Source organism: Nycticebus coucang, chromosome 1 (assembly GCF_027406575.1).
Source record: "Nycticebus coucang isolate mNycCou1 chromosome 1, mNycCou1.pri, whole genome shotgun sequence".
In the NCBI taxonomy this organism is placed as follows: Eukaryota; Metazoa; Chordata; class Mammalia; order Primates; family Lorisidae; genus Nycticebus; species Nycticebus coucang.
Window position 1 is genome coordinate 37,816,255 of NC_069780.1, and position 26,369 is coordinate 37,842,623.

A 26,369-nucleotide genomic window follows, 5' to 3' on the forward strand; every position below is an offset into this window, starting at 1 on the left:
GTCATTGTTGTTTGGTGGGCCCGGGCTGGATTCAAACCTGCCAGCTCAGGTGGATATGGCTGGCGCCTTAGCCACTTGAGCCACAGGTGCCGAGCCCGTTATGTACATTTCAATGTATTTCTACATTTTTAGTAGAAATTTCATGAATCAAAAGACCACTCTTATCTACTCTGCTTCTGACAGCACATTGATCACCTGCTATTCATAATCAGATTATAACATGCAATCCAAGAATCTGTAATACTCTCATCAAACTCTCTTGTGTATATTTATCCTTCTGACAAGACCTCCTTTATATCAATAAATACAGAATCAAGGCCTATATTCTTAGTTGTTTCCTGGAGAGAGCATAGCAGACATCAGTAGTTGAACCATTTGTTATGTTCAAAATATCATCATTGCTCAAGAGAAAAATTAGATTGGTTGTAAGGTATCAAAGAAGACTTTTAACTCTGTATATTTTGTTTTTTGAAGATAAATTACATTATGTTGTTATTCAATTCTGAAAAACAAAAGTAACTTGAAGAGTTATTTAGAGTAGTTTAGCAACAATTGAGGCCAGACGCTGATGGATCTTTTACAACTCCATCAGCAAGAAAGTTACTCCTGAGGCCTTCTTTAGGTTTAGTTAATGGGTTCAGGATTTTAAAGTAAATAAAATGAAATAAAATAAAATAAAGAAAGGGAAAAGAGATTATATGACTTTTTAGTTAGGTGAACTAATTCTTGAGTTATTAAATAAAAAATGTGATCCTATATTCTTGAAGGAGTTGTATCATGGGAAACAACATCTCCAATAAGTATTTCAATAGCCTGATAGTTCAGCTGAAAGTTTCACATTGGGATATATTATCATTTATTTTTTAATCTAGAACAATGTGAATTATAAATATATATATTTTTGGTGCCATGACTCAGATATTTTTAATTTTAAAATTGTAGGTTAAATGTACATATGTTATAGAAAATTTGGAAGGAACACAGGAAGAAGAAAAAATAAAAATTACCCATATTATTATATATAAAATTATTCTAAGTTATAAGTTATTACAAAGTGACCTACAGTAACTTTGCCAGAATGTTTTAGCTTTTATTAATCCTTTGCTTAAAAGGGATTAATCCTTTGTCCAGAATAGATTTCCCTAGGTTTTCTTCTAGTATTTTTGTGGTTTTAGGTTTGATATTCAAGTCTCAAATCCATCTTCAGTTGATCTTTGTATATAGTGAGAGATGAGGATCTAGTTTCATTCTTCTGCTTATAGATATCCAGTTTTCCCAGCACCACTGCTGCGAAAGGAAGGGTATCCTTTCCCTAGTCCATGTTCTTGTCAAATTTGTCAAAAAATCATTTGACTGTATATGGCTTTCTTGCTGGGTTTTCTGGCTTTACTATGTTTCACTGATGTATGACTGTATGTGTTTTTTTTATAACAGTACCATGCTGTTTTGGTTGTTAGAGTATTGTTGTATAATTTAAAGTCAGGCAATGTGATGCTTCCAGGATTATTCTTTATGCTTATGATTGTTTTGACTATTTGGGCTCTTTTTAGAAGAGGTTCCTTATGAACTTTAGAATTGCTTCTTATTATACTGTGAACAATGATATTGATACTTTGATAGGGATTGCATTTAATTTATTTATACATTACTTTGGCCAATATGGTCATTTTAACGACATGAATTCTTCTGATCCTTGACATGGGATGTTTATCCATTTGTTTCATCTACAATTTACTTCATAAATGTTTTGTAGTTTCTCTTGCAGAGATCTCTCACCTCCTTTGTTAAGTATATTCCTAGGTATTTTTTGTAGCTATTGTAAATGGAATGGCTTCTTGATTTGGTTCTCAGGTAAATTGTTACTGATGTACTGTGTGTGACACACCTGTTGGGGAGGAGACGTTGTTAGAGGAACTTTACCCAGCAAATGCAAGCAGTCTAACTTCAAAGATTCCCTAAAAAGAAGAAGAAAAAAAAAAGAGATGCTATTGATTTTTGTACATTGATTTTGTATCCTGAAACTTTACTGAATTCATTTATCAAATCAAATAAATTTTTGGTGGAGTCTTTGGGGTTTTCTGGATGTAAGATCATATCACCAACAATCAGGGATAATTTACTTCCTCTTTTCCAATTTGGATGCTTTTTACTTTTTGCTCTTGCCTGCTTACTCTGACTAGGACTTCCAGCACTGTGTTGAATAAGAGTGGTGAAATGGTCAGCCTTCCCTTGTTCCAGTTTTTAGAGAGAATGCTTTCTATTCCCCCCCCCCATTTAGTATGCTATTGGCTGTGGGTTTGTTGTATATAGCCTTTATTATTTTAAGGTGTGTTCCTAGTTAGTTTGTTGAGAGCTTTTTATCACGAAGGGAATGCTGAATTTTACTGAATGATTTTTCTTTGTCTGGTTTGTGTGTAGTACCATCCTTGCATCCCTGCGATGAAACCCACTTGATCACAGTGAATTATCTTTTGATAATGTGCTTTTGAATTCCACCGGCTAGTATTTTGTTGAGTGTTTTTGTGTCTATGTTCATCAAGGATATTTATTGGCCTGTAATTTTCTTTTCTTGTGTTCCTGTTAGGTTTCAGGACCAAGGTGATACTGGACTTGTAGAATGAATTAGGATGAATTTCTTTTACTTCTATTTTTTTGAATGGCTTCAGGAGGATTACTATTAGTTTTTCTACACCTGTTCGGTAGATTTCCTATACGTGCTGCTCAGACAGCTCTTCTTAGTAGCTGAGTTCTAAACTCAAAATTTTGAACGTGGTTTGAGCCAGTGTAGTCAAAGCAGGAAGAAAAGTATTTACTCAAACTTAAAGCCAAAGTTTTGAGTATTTATGCAAGTTTATCTATGAGTAAGTGCAAAACAAAAATTTAGGAAGACTATAACATCGAAAGGCAAAACTTGAAAAGAAATCCCATAATGTATTGTTATACTTTTTTGCCAAGTGCTCGTTTCCCCTACTTTTCTGCCTATTGCTGGTGGAACATTTAGAAGAACATGAACTTACAGAATTTAACATTTTGATGACATGTTTAGTAGAACAAAGTGCCTTAAATATGCATTTATAGAATTGAAAGCAATATAGATTTCTATTTATCATCCTGGCTGTCTCAATATTGATAATGAAACAGAGAGTTCCTTTAATCAGATTATTTTGTAAATCTTTACTGAGCACCTACCATGTGCATAGGCTGATGGTAAGCCTTTAAAGGAATAAAATATGATAGGACATCTGTACCTCAATTGAGATGTGAAGCAGAGGTAGTCATCATTGCCTAGCACCACCCAAGTGTGTTTTCAGATATGTCCTGGTGGTACCATCCATCTGGGTACCAAGACCCTGCCTTGTGTTTTAGGGGCTCTGTAAGAGTCCTGCTCATTTAAAGTGCTATGTCTCTTTGGAGCAGTTCAGATGAGAGCCTGCGAAATCTTGAGAGGTGAATGGTGCTACTTCTGATGGATGGTCAGCAGGGAAAAGTCAGGCTGCTGTTCAATAGGTAGAGTGACTATGTATTTTTTTTTTTTTTTTTGAGACAGAGTCTCAAGCTGTCACTCTGGGTAGAGTGCTGTGGCATCACAGCTCATAGCAACTTCCAACTCCTGGGCTCAAGAGATTCTCTTGTCTCAGCCTCCCAGTAGCTGGGACTACAGGCCCCCACCATAATGCCTGGCTATTTTTTTTGGTTGCAGTTGTCATTGTTGTTTAGCAGGCCTGGGCCAGGCTCGAACCCACCAGCCTCAGTGTACCTGGCTAGCACCCTACTCACTGAGCTACAGGTGCTGAGCCAGTGACTATGTATTTTATTATCTATAAAATATGGAGGGCATAGCAGGTATTATTATTTGTGCTGCAATGAATGGCATAAACAGACTTCTATTCCTGGGAAAACCTGAATGTATGGTTACCATTGTCAGCTGAAGGTGCTCAATAGCCAAGGCTAATATGGATATGGATCCGGGGCAAAACTGGCCTGCAGAGCTCCCAGGTGGAACTCTGCAGGCCTTGGCCCACCTTCTGACCCAAGCGATAGTGGCAGTGGTGACTGATTATCTGTTTAAACTGATTTCTTTTGTTTCATGTGGTCTTTCTAAGTTCAGTGCTTTTATCTCAGATTCTAACATACCCTTTTAGGCTCTTATCTCATCAACCTTCTTTCTCCTTTCTTGACCTGGGTAACTTTCATCTGGCTTTCTGAGACAGAGTATTCTGGCCATCCCTCCACCCTCTCCTCTCCAACCTATTATTACAGGAAAAACTCCGTGGTTTGCTTTTTCCTAGCCGTCTGATTTTATTGTTAAAAGCCTTTCCATATCAGGCTCTGACCCTGTAGCCTTGTAGCCACATGAGACCTTTAGTGTGGTCTTTTGACTAAATTTAAATTTTACTGTGTTACTATTAAGTTTCAATAATGAGATTTGTTCTGTGACATTGGATTTGGTTGAGGGACCGCACTTGGGGATCTGGAGGGCCACATGGGCCTTGAGGCCACAGGGTTCCCATCCTTGGTTAGGTTTTCACATGTATTGTGTGGGCATCCGGAGCCTATTTTGGAAGTCAAAACCATAGCAGTGATTCTTCTGCGGCAATTTTTTACAGTCAGAAAAATAATACTGCCAAATTAGTTTGCTTAAATATAAAAAGCTTTTGATTTACAGAGCTCTTTGGAATTTGTAATTGTGGATAAGAGATTTTGGGAACCAGACCAGTGCAAGGATTGGGGGTAAAGTAAAAAATCAGTGATACAAAATTACTATACTCCATTATTATTAAGAGCACCAGCTTCATAGGATTGGAGTGTAGAGTGAAAGAGACATTGTGTGGGAAGTGTTTATCACATTACCTGAAGAACTGTAAGTATTCAATAAGACTAATAAGTAATCATAATAATTACATTACTGAGTGTTTTACTTGATTTTGTTTGCCATAGGCAAAATAACCATTGAATGTAAAGATGGTACACAGCTTTCTTAAGTTGTTCAAGGGAGGTTGATCTAGTGGAGGATCCAGTCATGACTGTCAAGTAACGTAGAGTCTAGGAGAGGGACCCACCCTGTTAGAGGAGTGATGATCATCAACCAGGGATCCATTCTCGTGGGCTTAAGTCTCCACTTGCTGGAGGCATTTGAATGAAAGCTATAACAGTAAGAATCCTAAAAACCCACTTCACAGTCAATTCCAATGTGATAAGGGAAAAGCAACAACGGCGAGGCGCAGTGGCTGATGCCTGTAGTCCCAGCACTCTGGGAGGCTGAGGCAGGTGGATTGCCTAAGCTCACAGGTTCCAGACCAGCCTGAGCTAGAGCAAGACTCTCTCTCTAAAAATAACGAGGCATTGTGGCGGGTGCCTGTAGTCCCAGCTACTTGGGAGGCTGAGACAAGAGAATCAATTGAGCCCAATAATTTGAGGTTTCTGTGAGCTATGACAACACAGCGCTCTACTGGAAGGTGATAAAGTGAGACTGTGTCTCAAAAAAGGAAAAAAAAAAAAAGAAAAGAAAAGCAACAACAGTGATAAAAAGGTGTTTCACAACCCAGAGAATAATCAGTTGAATATAGGCTGTAGAAAGTCCAGACTTTTACCACTGACTGTAGTTCAAAAGATTCAGTAGTCTGCAACACAGCTAATAGTGTCTGGCAGTGATACACCCAGGTAATTTAACTCGCTTAGGAAACTTACTATCTTTAAAAAGGAAATGTATCCATAAAAGTTAGGTTCTTGAAGCCTTACACACTTCATTCATATATGTAAAATTTACATATGTAATCATAGAGTTTATATATTAAGTAATAAAGTTTATATAGATAGTTGTAAAATGTATATGTAAAGTTTAAAGTTAACTTTTAATAGGGTCCTTGAATAATAAAGGACTCCTTTTAGAGGAAGAAAGAAAATACACACACGTGGGTGTGTGTGCGTATCCCTCCTCATTACATGTTATTTCAGGATGGCTAGTCATGCACTTTAAAAAAAATCATGTCAGTAAAGCAAGCACATGCTAGACAGATGGTGATTATTAAAAAGTGGTGACAGTTTGGGAGTAATTTACTGAACTGTGTCATGGACAGAAGTTCTGCAGCTCAGCAGATGCCAGAGGAGGGTTAATCACCTTTGTCAAGGCCCAGAGAAAGGGGAAAGACTGAGCACACTTGCATGTGGAAGGTGAGGCCAGAGAGCAGGGAGGTGTAGCCAGGATGGGCAAAGGCATCCGACGTGGGAGGATGGTTTTTAAAATCACCAGACCACATATCAAAAGTAATCTGTAGACAGACCAGGCTGCAGTTTCTCAGAAACAAAAAAGGAAGAGATAAAGGATTGCTTTTATTTTGGTTGGATTTGCATTAACACCAACATTATTTAAAGACATCGCTTTCCTCTGTCACCAACAAAACTGCATAGTAAAGGCTCAGCACCCTGAGCTCAGCTCAGAGCCGGCCACATACACCGAGGCTGGCAGGTTTGAGCCCAGCCAGGGCCTGCTAAACAACAATGACAACTGCAACAACAACAAAAAAATAGCTGGGCATTGTGGCGGGCGCCTGTAGTCCCAGGTACTTTGAGGTTGCTGTGAGCTGTGATGCCACAGCACTCTACCAACCACGACACAGTGAGACTCTGTCTCAAAAAAAAAAAAGGAAAAAAGTATATAGTAAGAAAAAAATGGATTATCTTGTCTCAGAACGAGGCTGCTTAAAATGGAGTCCATCTATCCACATAGGAAATGAGAAAATTTTAGTCAGCAAGAGCACAGTGAGTATTTCTGCCCCTCATCGTTCCACTTCCAGGGAGAGGCCGCCCTTTAGCTGTTGCCCCTCTCCCTCAACCCTCCCTCCCGCCTGCACTGCTGGGACGTTATGTGCGGCTCAGAAGCACAGGGTGTGTGGACAGCAGCAAAGTGCAAAGAGGAGCTGTCCTGGTTGAAGTTGTTGATGGGAGAAAAAGGACGGGGTAGGAAACCTGAGAGCTTTTACATAATACTTAGCTCAGAGAGGAAAATTCTGAGTCTCAGTTTGCGATTTGGCCATCCTGCTGAAGGTGACGCTTTTGCTTCCCTATGGACGATCACCTTTGTTCTGTTCAGGGGCCTCAGACCACCAACTGGATCCTTAGTGTCACTCTTTGAAACACGCATGTCATTATCCAGAGAGGACGGGAGGGCAATGAGGAAACGTGTCATCACTTCTGGCAAAAAAAAAAAAAAGGCCTAAAAACTCAAAGCATGTTGAGATGATCACTGAGGGAGTTGTATTGTCTTTGGAGGGGAAGATGAATTCATTTTAGGCAAATAAGGCAAGAATGTCGGACGTGGGACAGTGAGACAGCCCTGCAAGTTGAAGGGATGCGTCCTTTAACTTACTGGCTCTTCTCAGTGTTCTTTCCTTCTGAGAATCGATGTCTCAGGATTGGCTTAAATGAGTGTGCCTTGAGAAAAATAAAGAGACTAGATGTCGGTTTTTCTTTTTTCCTTTTTTATTTTGAATTACCTGGTCCAGTTAGGTAAATGGTCTCGAACTTACTAATGACCACATCTTGTGCTTAAATTGAGGGTTTTGAATCAGATTTTAAGTTTAGCAGGTATATTTTATTTGAGTTTCTTGCAAACTTTTAGCAAACACTAGTTGCCTGAAGCACCTTCTCTTTTTGTTTTGAGACAGAGTCTCATTATGTCGCCCTCGGTAGAGTGATGTGGCGTCACAGCTCACAGCAACCACAAACTCTTGGGTTTAAGCAATTCTCTTGCTTCAGCCTCCCCAGTAGCTGGGACTACAGGCCACAATGCCCGGCTATGTTTTTGTTGTAGTTGTCATTGTTGTTTAGCAGGCCCAGGCCGGATTTGAACCTGTCAGCCTTAGTGTGTGCGGCTGGCGCCCTGTCCACCGAGCTATGGGCACCTCCCTTGTTTTATTTTATATACTAAGCAGTGCCTAAACACCTGCGATGGTCCTTCCTTAGTGTCCAAGGGACCACATCTAATTACAAGCACTGTGTTTAAATGAATTCTTGCTTTTTTTTTTTTTTTTCAAAGTCATATATGCTTAGAACTGGGAGGGGGCAGTTTATACTTGATTTGGTTTATAAATTATGTTGTAGGGGCACAGCATGATACCCTAGCAACTTAGAGAACTGACGTAGCTTACCTAGATTACTTCCTCTCAGGAAAATTTTGGATCATTATATATTAGGCGTTGGGAGCAGAATAGTTGATATATCAGAAGGGTACTTTGGAACACCTGAGTAGCATAGGAGGGTAACATGCACTCAAGGGCTCTTTATGTGGGAAAAAGCATGTGAGTTCATTTCCTCAAAGATAAACTACAATGGAGAGAGAGAGAGTTAGATGCATGCACGGACAGACAGACACATAGACACATCATGGGTAATCAGAAGACAGTATATATTCTAAATGAAAAAAAGTAATAACATTTTACATGTCTAGCCCATCGTACCAACCGTTGTGCTTTACATTATTTTTCGTCATTAAAATCTCTCAGACTAGTGGAATTTTATTGTCCTTTTTTACATGAGTCTCAGTGGTGTGAAGTGATTTATCTGAGACCACACAGGAGGCTGACCTGGGATTCAAATTAGACTTATCCAGCTCCAAAGCCCACTTTCTTTCAACTATATCATGTATCATAGCTTTTGTGTTTTATTGAATGAAGAATGAATTTTCATGGATTTTTTTTGTGTTTTGTTTACTAGCTCACTATTTATGTCCAGCCAGAGCAAAGACACACAGCTGAATATGCTGCAAACATAACTAAAATTGTGTTTGATTATTTTGAAGAATACTTTGCAATGAATTATTCTCTTCCTAAATTAGGTGAGAGCCGTTTCTTATTTTCTTATTTTTAATATTGCCTTTGTTTTCACCTGAACTAACCCGCTTCTTCCAATGATGTCACCATGAGTGAACAGTCACCCCTGTGTTATTTTATTATTTGTCTACAATGTGTGTCTAAGGCTCACCAGGCGCTGAACGATCCATTCTGGATTCCTCCAAGAATAATGTCTATACTCTGTTCTTATCAGATAAACAGGTAGTCTTTTATTTCCACGTAAAGATGAGAGGATTGTGCATAAACCTGCTGATCTTGATAACGACGGAGCCAGACATGGGAAGGTAGATCAGCTGATTTCAAATCAGTGCCCACACCAATAGCTTACATTTTCTCTCTATTATCAACGAGTTGGAAAATAGAAAGAAATGATATTGTGAGAGTCCTACGTGCTTCTTATCCTTCATTGTACAAGACAAATTGTAGATTTTCCAGAGGTTAAAATGAAACACTAGCATTCCTTCCAGAAATGTTGTTTTCTGAGACAGGGGGAAGCATGCTCTCTTTTTAAAACAAAAGTGGGCCTATAACCAAAACATGACACTCTGTCAAAAGCAGAAGTGCTTTGCTAATAACCTTGAGTCCTATTAGCAAAGACTTTAAATAAAAATACCCATATAGATGTTTGTAGGGGTGAAAATGAAGGCAGTAAGAAAACAAATCAACCAACAAATAGAGCTTCCGCCCTTTACTTTATAAGAAAACAAATCAACCAACAAATAGAGCTTCCGCCCTTTACTTTAATAAATCAGTGCAAAGCTGCCGGTCTGCCAGATTCTCTACCGAGAACCACTGCCGCGCTGAGCAAGTCTCCTGACGCCAGATTTTCTGCTCATGGAAACAGCTCTATTTTTTATTGCTTAACAACTATTACAAGAGGTAGAGAAATAAATTTTCATCAAAATCAGAATGCTGTTTAACAAAATATTAAGCACATGAATTTAAAGGTTTCCCCTTGGTCTCACCTACACCATCCAGGAGAACTTGGGAAGTGGCAATCTCACAAATTTCTTTTTTCTCTTCTCTTTCTTCGTCCTCCCCCACTCCTTTATGTGCATTCTCAACCTTTTCAGAAATAATTCTATTTTAGGCTCCTTTAGAAATGATTTCTGCATTTATTATACTCTGAAAAATTAAATGTGCTGCAGTAAATTAATTATAATGGCAACACTTTCCAGAGAAATGAGACTACAAAACATTCTTTTGTTCAAAGATTAAGTGAAAATTACATTGTGAGACATATTGATACTTGGAAGAGAAACATCTCCACCGCTAAGTGATATTCTTATGATAAAATAACCAAACCTAAAAATGAAGATAAAATGCAAAAGAGACTACTATTATCATCTTGACCTCTATTTAAGATAAATCCCTTTTTATTCTTTTATAAAAAGCTTTAATGAATCTTTCACTGGAAATAAAAGGACTTTTCTTATAATATATTAATGGAAACTCAATTTATTTTCACTGTTGTGCCTCATTTATCTTATATGGAATAATAAAGAAATTACATTCTCAGGAAAGTTCATTAACTAGAGAAGCTGTCAATATTTTGCCCAGTGATCAGCTGTGCACTTTCTGTTTGGGGTTTTAACAGAGAACTGATCAATAGTGCCTCCTTCTGTCAGATATTTTGTCTAAGTTTATAGGATCCAGCAAGAAGAATAGGAATTGCTCATACAATCCAACATTTTAGAACTGGAAGGGAATTTAGAGAGAATACAGTCAATTCCACAATTCTCCAGCCTATTTAATACATAAAAGTGGATGGTAGGGAATTAAGTTGACCTCAAATTCTATAGAATTAGAGAAAAAAATGTAGTTTTATATTCTCTTATATTCTGTATCCTTGGATGGAAACACATTTCTGTGCACTTAGAAGCTCTGTATTTTTAAGTCCTCATTTGAAAACTTCATTCTTCTTTTCCTCACAGCTTACCCCCTCAAACAAATGCTGTCTCTGACTTAAGTGAAAAAAAGCCAATAAAATGGGAGGAAAAAAGCTAATAAAAATGAGTACAGCGAGAAACAAAGGCTATGAAATTCTAGAGGCCTTGAAAAGAGCATTGTTGCCATTAGTGTCCTTCTTAAAAAAACAAACAAATATAAAAGGAGATACTTTGCTATCTGGAGCCAACAGGAAAAGCTCTGTGGAAATCTTCAGTGCGCTGGGACTGAGATGTTTGCACAAATGATTACTGTTTTTCACTCTAAGATATTATTTTTAGCCTTTTAAAAAACATTCATCCAAAGAACTTAATCTGGTAGACTAAGAAATGTTTTGAACAAACAGAAAGAATGTCTTTCTCTCTGGACTCTCTCTTTTTCCATAGATAAAATCGCTATTCCAGATTTTGGCACCGGGGCTATGGAGAACTGGGGCCTCATCACATACAGAGAAACAAACCTGCTCTATGACCCTGAGGAATCAGCCTCATCAAACCAACAGAGGGTGGCCAGCGTGGTTGCCCATGAACTTGTGCATCAGGTATAGGATCTTAGTATCAAATTAGTTTGTTTTTGGAAGTGTCTTAAAACCATACGAATAATTCAAATTATTTATGACTTAGCAAATAAAAAATAGCCAACTAAAAAAAAACTTGCATGACAATCTTTCTTAGTGCTAGTAAACACTTAACCATAAAGAAACTTCAAATGCATTGTTTTGCCTTTAGGAAATATACAGGAGCCTGTCCTATAAATTTACATACAGAGTGTGCCAAAACAATCCATACGCATTTTAGGAAAGAAAAAACTGCATTAAAATTGTAATACTCAATATAAAGCAATAACAAAAGATGAATATAAGTCACATTAAGCACCTCTTATAACTGCAAAAATGCAATGTGATTTGAGTATTACAAACTTAATATTTTTTTCCTGTCTTAAAATGTTTTAATATATATTTTTGATGCCTTCTATTTCCTGGCAATACCTAAATAAAGACAATAAACTAAGGAGAGTTTAATATCATTTAAAGATCAGGATACAGCATGAAATAAATGTTATTCCTGATCCTTCTGTGTCACAGTGGCAAAATACACATAGACAAATATTTTCAAAATGTCTAAGGCCTCTCTACCATAAGCATAAGAATTTAATTATCTCTTTATTGCTTATAATTTCAGTGGTTTGGAAATATTGTGACCATGGACTGGTGGGATGACTTGTGGCTAAATGAAGGATTTGCTTCTTTCTTTGAGTTCCTCGGAGTAAACCATGCAGAAAAAGACTGGCAAATGGTAAGCCCTAAACACATAAACTCCAAATCTCTACCTTCCTCATGCAAAGCAAACTGAAGCCTTTGGACTACAGAAGTGGTCCTGAGTTAGGGGCCAAGTACAGTGGTGAACTGGGAATTCCATTATGAGAATAGCATGGAGCCAGCTGACTTCCACTAACCTATACCTTGCTGGGAGCCTTTGCCCTGTCTCTAGAGGGCAACGGACCACCATAATCTAGGAATATCTTTGACAGAGTCACTCAAAAACACATACCAGGGCAGAAAAACAATTAAGCAGCATTGAAAGTGTTAACTCTGTGCTCAGGAAAGTATCCATAGCACTAACCTTTTGCAAGTGTCAAAGTCTCGTTTTTGTGAACAACTTCCTTTAGAAAGATGGCTGAAATCATGTTGGGGAAGTGATAAGAGCATAATCTTAGTAGTGAGACTTCAGTTCAAATCCTGGACACATCATCTCTTGGATTCATGACAGGAAACATAACCTTTAGCAAGTTACATAATCTCTCTGCGTCAGTTTTCCCCTCTGTGAAATAAGAACATTGTTCTTTATCTTTGTAAGCTCCAAAGCTCCCAAAATGTACATATAACTATAAATAGTGTGCCCTTGAGAGGCCTGGAACAGAAACTTCTATGAGCTTTACAAATTTTTTTCAGAAAAGCTAGGTATATTTGTTATTTACATGTAGATTGTGTAAGTATTCTTATCTGACTGTATGTGTGAATGTCTAAGTATGTAAAGATGAGAAAGTAGAGAATTATGACAGGTTGTCTACCATGTAAAATATTGCCCTCTACTGGACAGAATAAGAAAAGTTAAATAATTGATGCTCCAGTTTCCCTAGCCTATTTGAAAAAGTGAAAAACCTCGTTTGCAACAATTACTAATTTAAAATTTTTTACCTAAACCAGGGTTTTTCCACCATGGAACTATTAAGATTTTGGACCAGATAATTTTTTTTGTGGGAGGCTGTGCATTGTAGTTACAGCACCCCTGGTCTCCTAAATACCAGTAACCCACCATCCCACCTATGACAACCAAAAATGTCTCCATCTGCTTCCAGATGTCCTCTCTGGGGGACAAAAATATCCCCCAGTTCTGAACCACTCATTAATGATTTTTAGAAGTTATTGAAAGTAAACTGTATAAATGGAGAATTATTTTGCCCTTAATTTTCTCTCTCAAAGTAACCTGATGCTCTTCTTATATCAAAATGTTGTAAGAAATTACAACTTTCTAATATTGTCTAATTTTCTAATTTCAGCATCTCAAAAACACTAAATACCAGAGTTTGGTATGCACATCTTAAATAATATTTAATCACATGTCCCAACATTACTGTAATTCATTAATTTCTTCATCCATCCATTCATTCTTCATTCAGCAAACTCCAGAGAGGACCCCAAAATGAATAGTGAATAAAACACATTTCTTGCCCTTAAGGAGTTTCCAGTTTAAGTTCTTGTAGAAGGATGGGTCATAATAAATAGAGATATTTTATAAGAGAACTTGATAACCACCACAGTAGTGAACCTTCATTTCACAGTTAAAAAAAATCTAAGGGTCAGACAGGTAATATAACTTTCCAACATTACACAGACAGTTGTTAACAAAATTGAAATTACAGTCAAGTTTCCTGATACCAGGAAATAACAGAATCTTCTGTTATTCACCTAAATTTCTTAGGTATACAGAAAATGAAATCCAAGTCAAAATTACTTTGAGTGGCAGGCTGGGCATGGTGAGTCATGCCTGTAATCCCAGCGTTGTAGGAGGCCGACCGACCCAAGTGGATTGCTTGAGCTCAGAAGTTCAAGACCAGCCTGAGCAAGAGCAAGACTCCATCTCTAAAAAAAAACCTAGATGGGTGTTGTGGCAGGTGCCGGTAGTCTCCGCTACTCAGGAGGCTGAGGCAAGGGAATCGTTTGAGCACAAGAGTTTGAGGTTGCTGTGAGCTATGATGCCATAGCACTCCACTGAAGGGCAACAAAGTAAGGCTCTGTCTCAAAAAAAAAAAAAAAAAGTCCTCAATTGGCAGCCATCACTTGACAATATAGTACATTGCCTATTAGATGTGAAAACCACAAAACGGGAAAATGTAAACTGACATTACATGTTCTTCTTTTGGAAATATTTTTCATTAAAAGTTTTTTATTTTTTAAAATTAGTAGTGATTTAACAGAGTGTTATTTCAGATGCTTAAGAATCAAAATAATAAGAGCAGCTGATGTGTTAGGTTTTCACTCAGTGAGTTACTATGGCAATTGCTTACCATGAATTATATCCTGTGCACAATTTCGAAAAGGAGATGTCATTATTACCTCTATTTAACAGGTGTGGGAACTGCTTAAGTTTACATATCTAGAAAGTGGGTAGACTGAGCTTTGAAGCAAGGAAGTCTGGTTATACTGCCAGGCTTGTCTGCCAGTCTATATTGCTGAGAAAATTCAGGAGTGAAATGAGAAGTGATTATAGAACTAAAGAATAAACTAATGTTTTACTTGATTATTATGATTTATGCAAATTTCAATAACAAGTTGACACAAAGTATCAAAAGTGAACATTTGGCTGATTGACAGGCTACTTCACCTAATTCTCAGGACAATGCTGTGAGGCGCTGTCAACATCCCCACTTCTCAGAGATGGAAAAAGGGCTTGACAAGTTTGGCAAATGACCAAAAGTCACTCAAAAGTAGCAGGAACAGAATTCAGGGATACTTGTGTTTTCTTAGCCTGTCATATAAGGGAAACCGTCAAAGGAGTTATAAATAGGAGTAAAGTCAACATAGATTAGTGAATGTAAAATATGATTAGTTTGAAGACCTAATGTTTGTTTTAAGTAATTTGAATAATTTCTGTTTATTTTCTTTCAATTTTTCTAATATAAGGTATTTTAAAATATAAAACAGTATAAAGGAATTACTATATTTCTTGGGTTCATTCTGTCATTTCAGCGTGAACAGATGTTACAAGAAGATGTATTATCTGTTCAAGAAGATGATTCTTTAATGTCTTCACATCCGATTGTTGTCACTGTGACGACCCCTGCTGAAATAACATCCGTATTTGATGGAATATCCTATAGCAAGGTGGGGGAAATATGAAATATTGTTCAGACTATCTTCCTATTTTCTGACTGTTGGGGGTGTAGGTGCATAAAAATAATTAAGAATGGTGAGGGCTATACCAACGGGCTTTGAAAAACATTGTAGAACTTATTCTGAGTACTAAATATTCAGTAGTTTATACTTTTCAGTGGAACCGATTAAAACTAGTCGTTGCCACAAGATTTTGAAAGAGATTTTTAAAAATTCCTTTTTTTTACTTTTGTTGATACCTGTTTTCATTCTGATAATTGAACATTTAGACTTTAGGCACAAATTTTTAAATTGTTTTATTTGCTGTTTAAAAAGTCAATAAATATTCTTTTCTTCTTTGGTCAATAAAAAATGTCATCTATTTAGGGATCGTTTCAAGTCAAACTTTTAATGTTTACAATAAAAATTTAATCAGAATTCAGTTAGAAAAAAATTCTTTTATATTTTTAGAAAGATTTAAGGATAACTTTATTAGCATGCTATAGATGAGGCATTTGTATCCACTAAAATTATCTGGAAAGCTGCTGAAAACCTGTAAGGCAGAGTTTTATGTGACACCTTCACTCCTACAGTATCTCCCACAGTTTCTCCTTCAAATATCGTCCATATCTATGTCTAACATAATTGAAACTTTTATTTCTGCCTCAGCTTCTCATGGTTTACTCACTACATTAGGTTGCCCAAAAGCTATAGCAAAACATTTTGTTATGCTGAGTGATACCTAAAGTTTTATTGAAGTCAAAAATAAGATAATTATTAAAGTGAATAGTAGATATAATTGGCTTGCATAGAAAAATTTTCTGTATGTTAGTATTTGAAATTTATCTTTTGGCTTTCCCTTTCATATATTCCCATGGTGTATTTTCTTTCATTCACATTCTCCATGATTCCTTTTCTATTTCCTTTAAAATGAAAATTTCTAATCCAAATACAGTTTACCTTACACGGGACAAGTTTTTATTTATTGAATCAGTTTTTCCATGAATCCTAGATATTCTATGGGTTTAAGATATTAGATCAGGAACAAAGAAATGCTTTAAAGCCTTTCACCTTCTAATTAGGGACAAAAATAATTTAGAATACTTAATAAAGTATAGTAAAAATTATTAACTAAAGTGGGGAGCCAATGTTTTCTCCGAAGCTACTTGAAAATTGATTTAAAATTTTATAAATAATACAGTTTGGTATTAATCTTATAACACATGAAAAGAAAGTAGAGAGCAGAGGTATTCATCAGATGAAAGAAAACCAAATGAAATATACCATTTTTGAAGAGGATTTTATGCCTAAATTATTTGTCTATATTAAGCCATTTGACCAGATAATTTCTCTACTTCCCTCTGATAAACATTATTCTTAGTTTAATTATTAAAATATATTTAATAAGTTGCTAGAATTTTACCCTGACACTACTTTCTTGATTCATTAAAGAACATGATTTTTTTAAAGTCTGTTTCTCTTTCATTAGGAAAGCTCCATCTGCTGGTTTATTTGAAGAAGTGCAACATAATTATTTGAGCTTGGAGTTACTGAAATGATGGCCATTTTAAAATATCTCTTTACCTTTTAGCTTCGTCTTATTTTATTTATTTATTTATGACAGAATCTCATTCTGTAACCCTGGGTAAAGCACCATGGCATTGTAGCTTACAGCAACCTCAAACTCCTAGACTCAAGCCATCCTCTTGCCTCAGCCTCCCAAATAGCCAAGACTATACTGCCCAGACAAGGTCTCGCTCTTGCTCAGGATGGTGTCAAATGCCTGAGCTCAGGCAACACACCCACCTCAGCCTCCCAGAGTGCTAGGATTACAGGCATGAGGCACTATGCCCTGCCTACTTTATTTATTTATTTTTTAGAGACAAAGTCTTGTTTTGTTCCCCAGTCTGGAGTATAGTGGTATGACCATAGCTCACTGTAGCCTCTAACTTCTGGGCTCAAGTGATCCTCCTGCCTCAGCCTCCCAAGTAACTGGGATTACAGCCATGTGCCACCACACCTGGCTAATTTTTCTTACTTTTTTGAAGACAGGGTCCGGTTATGTTTCCCAGGCTGATTTCAAACTGCAGGTTCAAGAAATCCTTCCACTTCAGCTTCCCAAATCACTGAGATTACAGGCATGAGCCACTGTGCCTGGCATCTTCCACTCTTTTTAGATGCATAGATATAAGGAGTGTGTCAGGTGGTATTTTTATCCCAAAATAATAGCACCATGTAATTTAGCAGAATCATCTTGAAGAAATAATCTCACAATAGGATCATGAAACACTGGTCACCGTAGTGATAACTGATATTGTTCTTTATATAGCCTCTAGTACAGCTGTTCTCAACCTGTGGGTCGTGACCCCTTTGTAACAATGAAAATACATCACAGCATTAGGAAGGTTGAGAACCACTGCTCTAGTGTTTTAACTTGCCATTTTTTCCATCATAGGGAGCTTCCCTTTTGAGAATGCTTGAAGACTGGATTACACCTGAGAAATTTCAAAAGGGGTGTCAGGTATGATTTACTATTTCTAGTGGATTAAAATTAAATTTCACTGATATATGGCTGATAATAAATGCTAAAATATGTGGTTAGTTGAGAATAATTCCCTTTTTAATTTCCTTACTCAGGGATAGATCATATAGCAAAAAATAAAAAGTTGATTTCACATTCAGTGGAGCACCTACATTATATCTGTAATTATTAGTTAGTAGAATTTGCACAGAGAAGTTAAAACAGATTACGTAGTTATTTTTGATATCCTTTCTGTGTGTATTAGTCAGCTTGGGCAGCCATTACAAAATACCATAGATTGGAAGTCTTAAATAAACAACAGAAATGTATTTCCTCACAGTTCCAGAGGCTGGTGAGGGAAAGAGCAAGGTGCTGCCCAGTTTGCCTCCTGGGGAGGGTCCTCTTCCTGGCTGGTGCATGTAGGTGGACAGCATCTTGCTGTGTCCTCCCATGGCAAGACATACTCTCTCCAGTGCCTTGTAAAAACAATGGTCCTATCATAAGGATCTCACCCTCGTGACATCATCAAACCTTGGATACCTCCCAAAGACTATATTTCCAAATAGCACATTGGGGTAAGGGCTTCAACACAAACAAACTTGAGGGAACACAATTCGATTTATGGCAACATGATAAGATATAAAAATGTAAATGTAGCCATAAGGGTCTTCCCTACAGTGAATGTAAGACTTCCCCCCCTCCATTATTGGATTAGATAATGATTAATTTAATATTCTTATTACGATGGAGTCAATTAATAAAGAGGGCCTGCTTCCCTTTTTTTTTGAGACAGAGTCTCACTATGTCACTCTTGGTAGAGTGCCATGGTGTCACAGCTCACAGCAACCTCAAACTCTTGGGCTTAAGTGAGTCTCTTGCCTCAGCCTCCAGAGTAGCTGGGACCACAGGCGCCCGCTACAACGCCCGGCTATTGTTTTTTGTTGCAGTTGTCATTGTTTAGCTGGCTTGGGCCATCCTCGGTGTATGTGGTGGGTATTGTAACCATTGTGCTACAGGTGCTAAGCCCTTGCTTCTTTCTGGGAAGAGAAAGGACAATAAACTTTCTAAAGCACTTCACACATCCCACTTAAGCGGATGTTTCAGTTTTAACTGCCCTGTCCACAGGTTGCCTTTGTTCCAACCTAGAGGTGGAAATGTCTTCCTACTCTTTCCTTACCCTCCATCCTCCTTGCTTGGTGACCGAGGAGTCAGGTAGAGCAGCGCTAACGACATTCAGCTCCAAAAGCAGGAACAGGGAGGAGCAGCGCCCCCTTCTGGCTTCCACTGAGAGGACCAGTCCTGCTTCTGGACGTCGTTCCCAGGACAAGGTCACCATTCCTACGGCTCTCGCTACCACCGTGTCTTCTTAGGTGGCATTTAGCCTTCTCTGTACTGCCTTGAAAGAAAACGGACCGCATCTACCCAATACTAAAATACCTCGGTGACTATTTAAGTAATAGATAAATCCAGGATTTAGGAAATGTTTGGCAAGTATTCTACATGATTACATTGTTCTCCTTTGTCCATTAATAAAATACTTTGTGTATACATTAGGTGCAAAGGGAGAAGCTATGTTTATGCTTCTGTGAACATGAGACTATCTTGCAACTTTTCTATCAGCTTCAAACTCAAATCTTGTCATTTCTTCTCTCAATTTAAGCACTTCAATCAGGAAATCTGTCTTCTGCCCTGTTGAAAAATTACACGTTAGGTGACCCCCAAAATGTTTTTTAAATGAATTAGTGAGTGAGTAGTCTATAATAAATAATACAGAACATAGAAATAAAATTAAGAATTAAGTTAAAAATTCCTTCTACATAGTTTTCTTTCTAAGTTAAATTGTAATTGCGAAACAGCCAATTCTTTGTATCCTCAGAATTTATTTCAAATGAAATAATCTCTTGTGTTAACTTTTTTAGAGAAGTTCCAAAAGAGACCTTCAAAGTGAAGAGCTATTCTAACAACTTAATAATACTCCCACATTTTCTTAAACTCAGTATCTGTTGTAATTAATAACAAAAATCCAGTCTTGTATAAAATGAATATTTCTCAAGTTAAAGAGCAGTCTTCCTAACTCTGACTATAGATGGTGCTAGAAACTGAGCTAGGATGAAAAGATACTAATTTTTCATATTATTATAGTGCTATGGAATGAATTGACCAAATAAACACAAAACATTCTTTTTCTTCAATATTCAAACACTAGCTAATATCTGAAAATGGGATATGATGGATATAGGCCACTATATCCATATAGGCCACTTAATAAGCTCTCAGACCAACTGGAACTTTCCTTACAACATTCAAGCAGCTGAACTGTATCTCCTGAGTTGTTATCATCACTCAGTGATTATTGCCCTTAAATCCCTCAACCTGTGAAAGTGGAGTTGAAAGTCGTTCCCTCAAAAATGCGAACTTTCTGCCTCAAAGGACTCTCTATTAGCTAGCCTGATATGTTACTAATTCTGGGGATGCTCCGTTGTCTGTTCTCTTTCTTGCTCATCACCTTCCCCCAAACTCAATCTCAGACAGCAAAATAGGGACAGGACAGGGGTAAATAACAGAAAAATAACAACTAGAAAATCTTTAAGGCTATATCCATATAGATAAGAAAGTATAGTAGATAACAAGACGTTCATAACAAGTATAGTTATAGGATAGAAACTGAGAAATATATTTGTCCTTTCTTTTTCTTTTATTATCAGTAGCATCCCTGATAAGAGGAATGGCTCAGTTGAAAAGGCCTTTTCCCTTCCCGAGATACTAGCATAGAAATACCATTTTTTTCCTTTTCTTCTCACTGACCCCACCTGATGAGGAACTAACTATAACAGGTAATTTTGACTGGAATGACTACATCATAATTATTCAAGGTGAAGAAAAAAATTAATACAGAGTATCCAGAAGTATTAATCTAGATAATATAAAATTAGGACCCCCCCCTTTTTTTTGCAGTTTTTTGGCTGGGGCTGGGTTTGAACCCACCACCTCCGGTATATGGGGCCGGCACTCTACTCCTTCGAGCCACGGGTGCGGCCCAAATTAGGACCTTTTAACATACTAAACATATAAACTGTAAATTTCCATGGGACTATAGCCTTAAAGATTTTCTAGTTTCTCTAATTCAGGAGAAGCAAGAGATTGTGATTAAATAAAACAATAACAACCATGATGAAAACAGCATTCACTGATCCAGGATTCAGACTTCTTATATTAATTGCAGGCAAATCAGTTCACCTCTATGTGTACCCAGGTAGTTAGGCAGAGCAGTTTTCTTTCTCTCAAAAATGTGGGAGCTGTATTAAATAATCTTTAAGATTACTGCCAGTTCCAAGATGACAAGTTTCTAAGCTCAGGACATTGTGAGTATCCAAATAACCTGCACTAAATTAATTTTTAAAAGATATTATTCAATAGAAATTGTCATTAACACACAGCTATGGTTATAATTATTATTGTACCAAGTATTCCCTGGAATGAATACCTAAAATTGGTCTTTGTGGTGTCTCCCTTCCTTTGCCTGCCCCCTGGTGGTAGTTCCAAGAAGTGAATTAACCAAAAGAACAAATACAGAGACAGCTTTCCAAACTGGCTTTAACCCTCTTCCTGGGAGTCCTGGTAAATGGCTTTATCTTTCTGTGCCTGAAAAGAAGAGAAATTTGGAAGATAATGTGACTTAGATACAGAAGCTACTGAAAGATTATAGCAACTTAGCAAGAAAATTATACGCGTAAAGTTAACAATTAGGAACATTTAAGATGGTTCTATTTCTATCAAAGACTTCCACATTTAAAAGGGGACAATTCTAGAAAGTAACAGAGAAGTGATACAACAGGAGCTTTGGAAAGTTTCCTGGGAAACCACAAGTGCTTCCCAGGCATGGGATTAGAATTTTTCCTGGGGTATATCATACTACATCTGAAAACTCATGTATAGAAAGAGGTTTTGTGATCACAATTGCCCAAAGTGGGAGACTTTTCTGTAAAGGGTTTGTACTATTTAAATATTTAAAGAGTGAAGACATTCTTAAAAGTGAATAATGTCCTCCATTCATTATCATCATCATTAATATTATTATTCAAAAGGTATATACAGTGTATATTTATTTCCTTAGAGCAGAGGTCAGCAAACCACTGCCTGCAGGCCAAATCTAGCCTATTAGCCATTTATTTTTATTTTTATTTTTTTAGAGATGGGGTCTCGCTATTTTGTCCAGAGTGCAGTAGCTGTTCACAGACACAGTCATAGATCACGGCAGCCTCATGTGCCTGGTCTCAAGCTATCCTTCATGCTGCTGCCATTGGAGTAGTTGGGACTATAGACACACCACTGCGCCCAGCTCCATCCATTTTCTTAAGGCCCCTGAACTCAATAGGGTTCCTACATTTTTTAATGGTGAGAAAAATCAAAAGAAAAGTATTTCATGATTCATCAACAACATTGCATGGAATCCAAACATCAGCGTGCATGGAGTTTTTTTTGGAAGACAGCCATGCTCATTCACTGGCATTTTGTCTATGGCTGTTTTTGTGTCAGAGGCAGAATTGAGCAGGGGTGACTGTGGTTCAGTTCATACTACTGAAGTATGAGAAAAGCGAACATTGACTTCCAAAACACTTACCTTTTACCTACAGATATATTTGGAAAAACACAAATTCAAGAATGCAAAAACTTCAGATTTTTGGGCAGCACTGGAAGAGGTAAGGTAGAGTATGTCCCCAAATATTTCTTTGTCAAATTTACAAATAATTTCCCAATTCTCTTTTTCTCTGACCGTTCTATTCTTTTATTTCCCCTTATTTGTTAATTGATTGATCTTTTTTTCAATGTTAGGCAAGTAATCTACCAGTAAAAGAAGTCATGGACACCTGGACCACACAGATGGGTTACCCTGTGCTCACTGTGACTGATGCTCGGAAGATCGCACAGAAACGCTTTCTGTTAGACTCAAAAGCTGATCCTTCCCAGCCACCATCAGCTCTTGGGTAAGGCTTTATAATCATTTCAAAAGACAAGGAGAAATTTGGCAGAAATACTGTCAGTTTGCGTAGATCCTGCTCTTGAGTACATGATAGATGGGTATGAAGGCACAGTTCTCTTGGGAGAACAAAGGAATTCAAAAATAGCTGAGTGATCTCTAGGTTCAAAATGGGGAACAGAGTGCACGCGTTCCTGTCCTGTTCTTCCCAGATATCACTGAAAGTACCAAAAGAAATAAACCGATAAGAGTAAAGGAAGGAAAGGGCCATGGGGGTGCAGGCATCATAGAATTCTGGAAGAAGAAAAACAGGAGAAATATTGACAGGACAGAAACAAACTGAGGAAGATACAATCGGACAATAACAAAGGGACTTCCCTATCCCTAGACAGGCTCTAGGCTCGTCATCGGTGTGAAGCGTGGACAATAAGAGTGAGAAGAGTAGCTGAAAATAGGGAAATAATTTCAAGTCCAGACTGAGGACAAAGGCAGCAGTTGGACTTGCTCCTGCCCCACACTTTCTCTCTACTACCATTCTTTCTCTGTATAGAGCTTCTGGCAATGACCTCAGGCAAGAATACAGAGGGCTTTTTTTTTTAAGAAATTGACTGAAATAGTGGAGGAGAGCTGAGGACTTCCATGTGGCTGGTACTCCTTAAGCAAAGCCTTCCTTATTATGACATTTGTAAGATGCGTGGGCTGGAGCTGCCAGCCCCCTCGGCACAAAGCTCCCAGTCAGACCTGTTTAGCAGAGAAGCCTGTGGCAAAAATACACCTTCTTTCTCAATAATAGAGAGATACAGACCAACCATCAAGAATAATCAGTTTAGTTCTTTGGTAAAAACTATGAATTGGATAATTAAGGATCATAACATATATGAAAAACATCTAGAAGCCTAAAAGTTTAAAACCTCATGGGAACAACCAGACAACCAACCCGTTAAACAAACAAACAATAGCAACAAAACCCACTGACTCTATAAGAGGCATAATTGAGGAAGGTGAAAACAAATTTATGAAATATGTTCAGAAATCACAGATGCTGTTCTACTCGTTAACTAAGAGCAGAATGTCTTGAAAAGGACAAACTGAATATACAAAAGAGCCTTGAAAGATTAACTTTTTAGTCATCAAAATATTAATAGACCAACTAGAAATAAATTTGGGGAATTTTCCAAAAATAAAGGATAAACACACATAGAGCTGGCAAATATGAAAGAGAAGACAAGTACGCAAAGTTTAGCACCCAAGGTTTCTAAAAGACGACCGAGGAAAACAAAAAGAAACAAACGAAAAACCATACCTAGATACAGCCTTGCAAAATTTCTATAACCAAAGACACACCAGTTAGCGTGGCACGCAGCTTCTCCCCAGCAGCCTTGACTGTAGGAAGAGAATGGAGGAGTGTCCCCAGAATATGGAAACAAAAAATATTTCCAACCTCGAATTTCAGAGCCAAACTAAACCAAGTATGAAAGTAAAGACATTTTCAGAAATGTAGCCCCAGAAAAGGCTTTCCATGTGACTCTTAGAAATTTACTTAAGGCTACAATCCCAAGTGGGACTGGAGGGCTGAAGGAGAGAGAGAGGGAGAGAGAGAGAAAGGAATAAATCAATCACCAAAGAAAAAGATGTGGGACATGGGATCAGGGAAACAGTGCGCCCAACCTAGGAAACCCAGGGCAGGTGAGGCGCCTGGTGCTACATGTTTCTATGAGAGCAGAATGACTGGGGCAAAGGAAGGCAATGCCAAGGAAAAAGAGACGTTCTCTTCAGGAGAGGGCATAGACGAGAGGGTGGGAAAAGTGAGGATTTGGTGAAGGCTCATCAGTTTGGTAAACTATAGAAAAGAAAATTAGGAAAGTCAAAATCAAAGAATGCATGTAAACACTAGGCGCTAAACTTATGGAGCAGGGAGGATGATTTTATGCCATTAATAGAGTGTAAGCAAACAGAATCCATTTGACCTTGTCTTGACATTGTAACAAGAAAGCGTACCTGAGAGAAAGGAGATGGAAGCCGGAGAAAAGGCAGAAGCAAGTGCCAAGGTACTAATTCAGTGGTGTAGGGAAGCCCCTGTCCACCCCTTCAGGACATCGTGCTGTCTGTGACCTCATGTTGGTAGTTTGAGCTTGGTCATGATGGGAGGGGTATCACATGGAAATGGACAAACACTACATTTTGCCCTCTGAGAACTGGGTGTTAAGCGTTTGCCAACCCCCCAGTGGACATCCTCATTTGACAGTCAGGAGAGCAGGAAGGCTAACCTTTAAAAAGTGACAAATGGCACCATGAGTCTATTATTTAGAGGTACAATTGCAACCTATGGAAAATCTAAATTTTACTTCATTAAATATTATGGTTAAAAAGGGAAGAGAAGAGAAAATGATAAAAGTGAGCTCATCACTGTCTTTCACGGACATGTTAATAAATATTGTCTAAATAAAACAACAGAGGTGTGGGAGTTAGACTACAAAAGCACTAAAACCAGACCACTTACCAGAGAGTGCTTCTGAGAGGAGGGCCGGTCTGAAGGAAAGGTGAGGAGGAAGATGGTAGCTTTCAGCACCAGCTTTTCTGGTTTTTGATTTAATGATGAATGTATCCACAAATTACAAAAATTAAATTCTCTCCTGAGCATTTAAACAGCACAGAGTAACTTAATCAAATTCTCTCGCATTTACAAGAAACTTATGAATGTAATCAAATTCTTCTAAATATCACTAGTTACAATTCTATAAATTCATTTATAATTTCAAAATATAAACACCTAAAAAGCAGATTTAGAAATCTAATTTAAAATTTTTGTCCTATATATCTTTACAAATCTAACTAATAAAACTCAGATATAGGGGTGGCATCCGTAGCTCAGTGGGTAGGGTGCCGGCCATATACACCAAGGCTGGGGGGTTCCAGCCCAGCCCAGGCCAGCTAAATAACAATGACAACTGCAACAAAAAAATAGCTGGGCATTGTGGTGGGCACCTGTAGTCCCAACCACTTGGGAGGCTGTGGCAGGAGAATCACTTGGGCCCAAGAGTTTGAGGTTGCTGTGAGCTGTGATGTCATAGCACTCTACCGAGGGTGACATAATGACACTCTGTCTCAAAAAAAGAAAGAAAGAAAGAAACCAATAAACTCAGATATTGTATGTCACATTTCTTAGACATTTTTATCATATTAAAATCAAATCCTTTTTAAAACAAGACTTTTCTAGACATTTAAGCATGGCTACTGAGTTAAGATTTTTTTTAAGTATTTCAAATAATATTATAAATCTAATATGTCATTTTCTCCAATTTGCCAGATTTTAAAAAATGTTTTAAATGTTGTAAAAGCTGGCAAAGTATGCCCAACATGGCTGTTGGTTGGGCTTAAACATCATACTGATATGAATACAACTTACACAAAAGTCTTTAGTATATGTACTATAACATTTTTCATAACATAACAGTTTTTTTTTTTATTTTTATTTTTTGTAGAGACAGAGTCTCACTTTACCGCCCTCGGTAGAGTGCTATGGCATCACACAGCTCACAGCAACCTCCAACTCCTGGGCTTAAGCGATTCTCTTGCCTCAGCCTCCCGAGTAGCTGGGACTACAGGCGCCCGCCACAAAGCCCAGCTATTTTTTTGTTGCAGTTCGGCCGGGGCCGGGTTTGAACCCGCCACCCTCGGTATATGTGGCCAGCGCCTTACCGA

The 26,369-nt window shown here is 37.7% G+C and overlaps 1 protein-coding gene across 2 annotated transcripts in view; it reads left to right on the top strand.

The window, feature by feature from the left end:
* ENPEP (glutamyl aminopeptidase) overlaps positions 1 to 26,369 on the top strand; it is an 89,465-nt gene that overhangs the window by 18,633 nt on the left and 44,463 nt on the right. For both annotated transcript variants that reach the window (XM_053566197.1, XM_053566228.1), the window contains exons 4-10: positions 8,713 to 8,833; positions 11,183 to 11,337; positions 11,978 to 12,091; positions 15,046 to 15,180; positions 17,624 to 17,689; positions 22,324 to 22,389; positions 22,523 to 22,674. In XM_053566197.1, the coding sequence (XP_053422172.1) occupies positions 8,713 to 8,833; positions 11,183 to 11,337; positions 11,978 to 12,091; positions 15,046 to 15,180; positions 17,624 to 17,689; positions 22,324 to 22,389; positions 22,523 to 22,674 (809 nt within the window). The remainder of the gene's footprint in view (positions 1 to 8,712; positions 8,834 to 11,182; positions 11,338 to 11,977; positions 12,092 to 15,045; positions 15,181 to 17,623; positions 17,690 to 22,323; positions 22,390 to 22,522; positions 22,675 to 26,369) is intronic.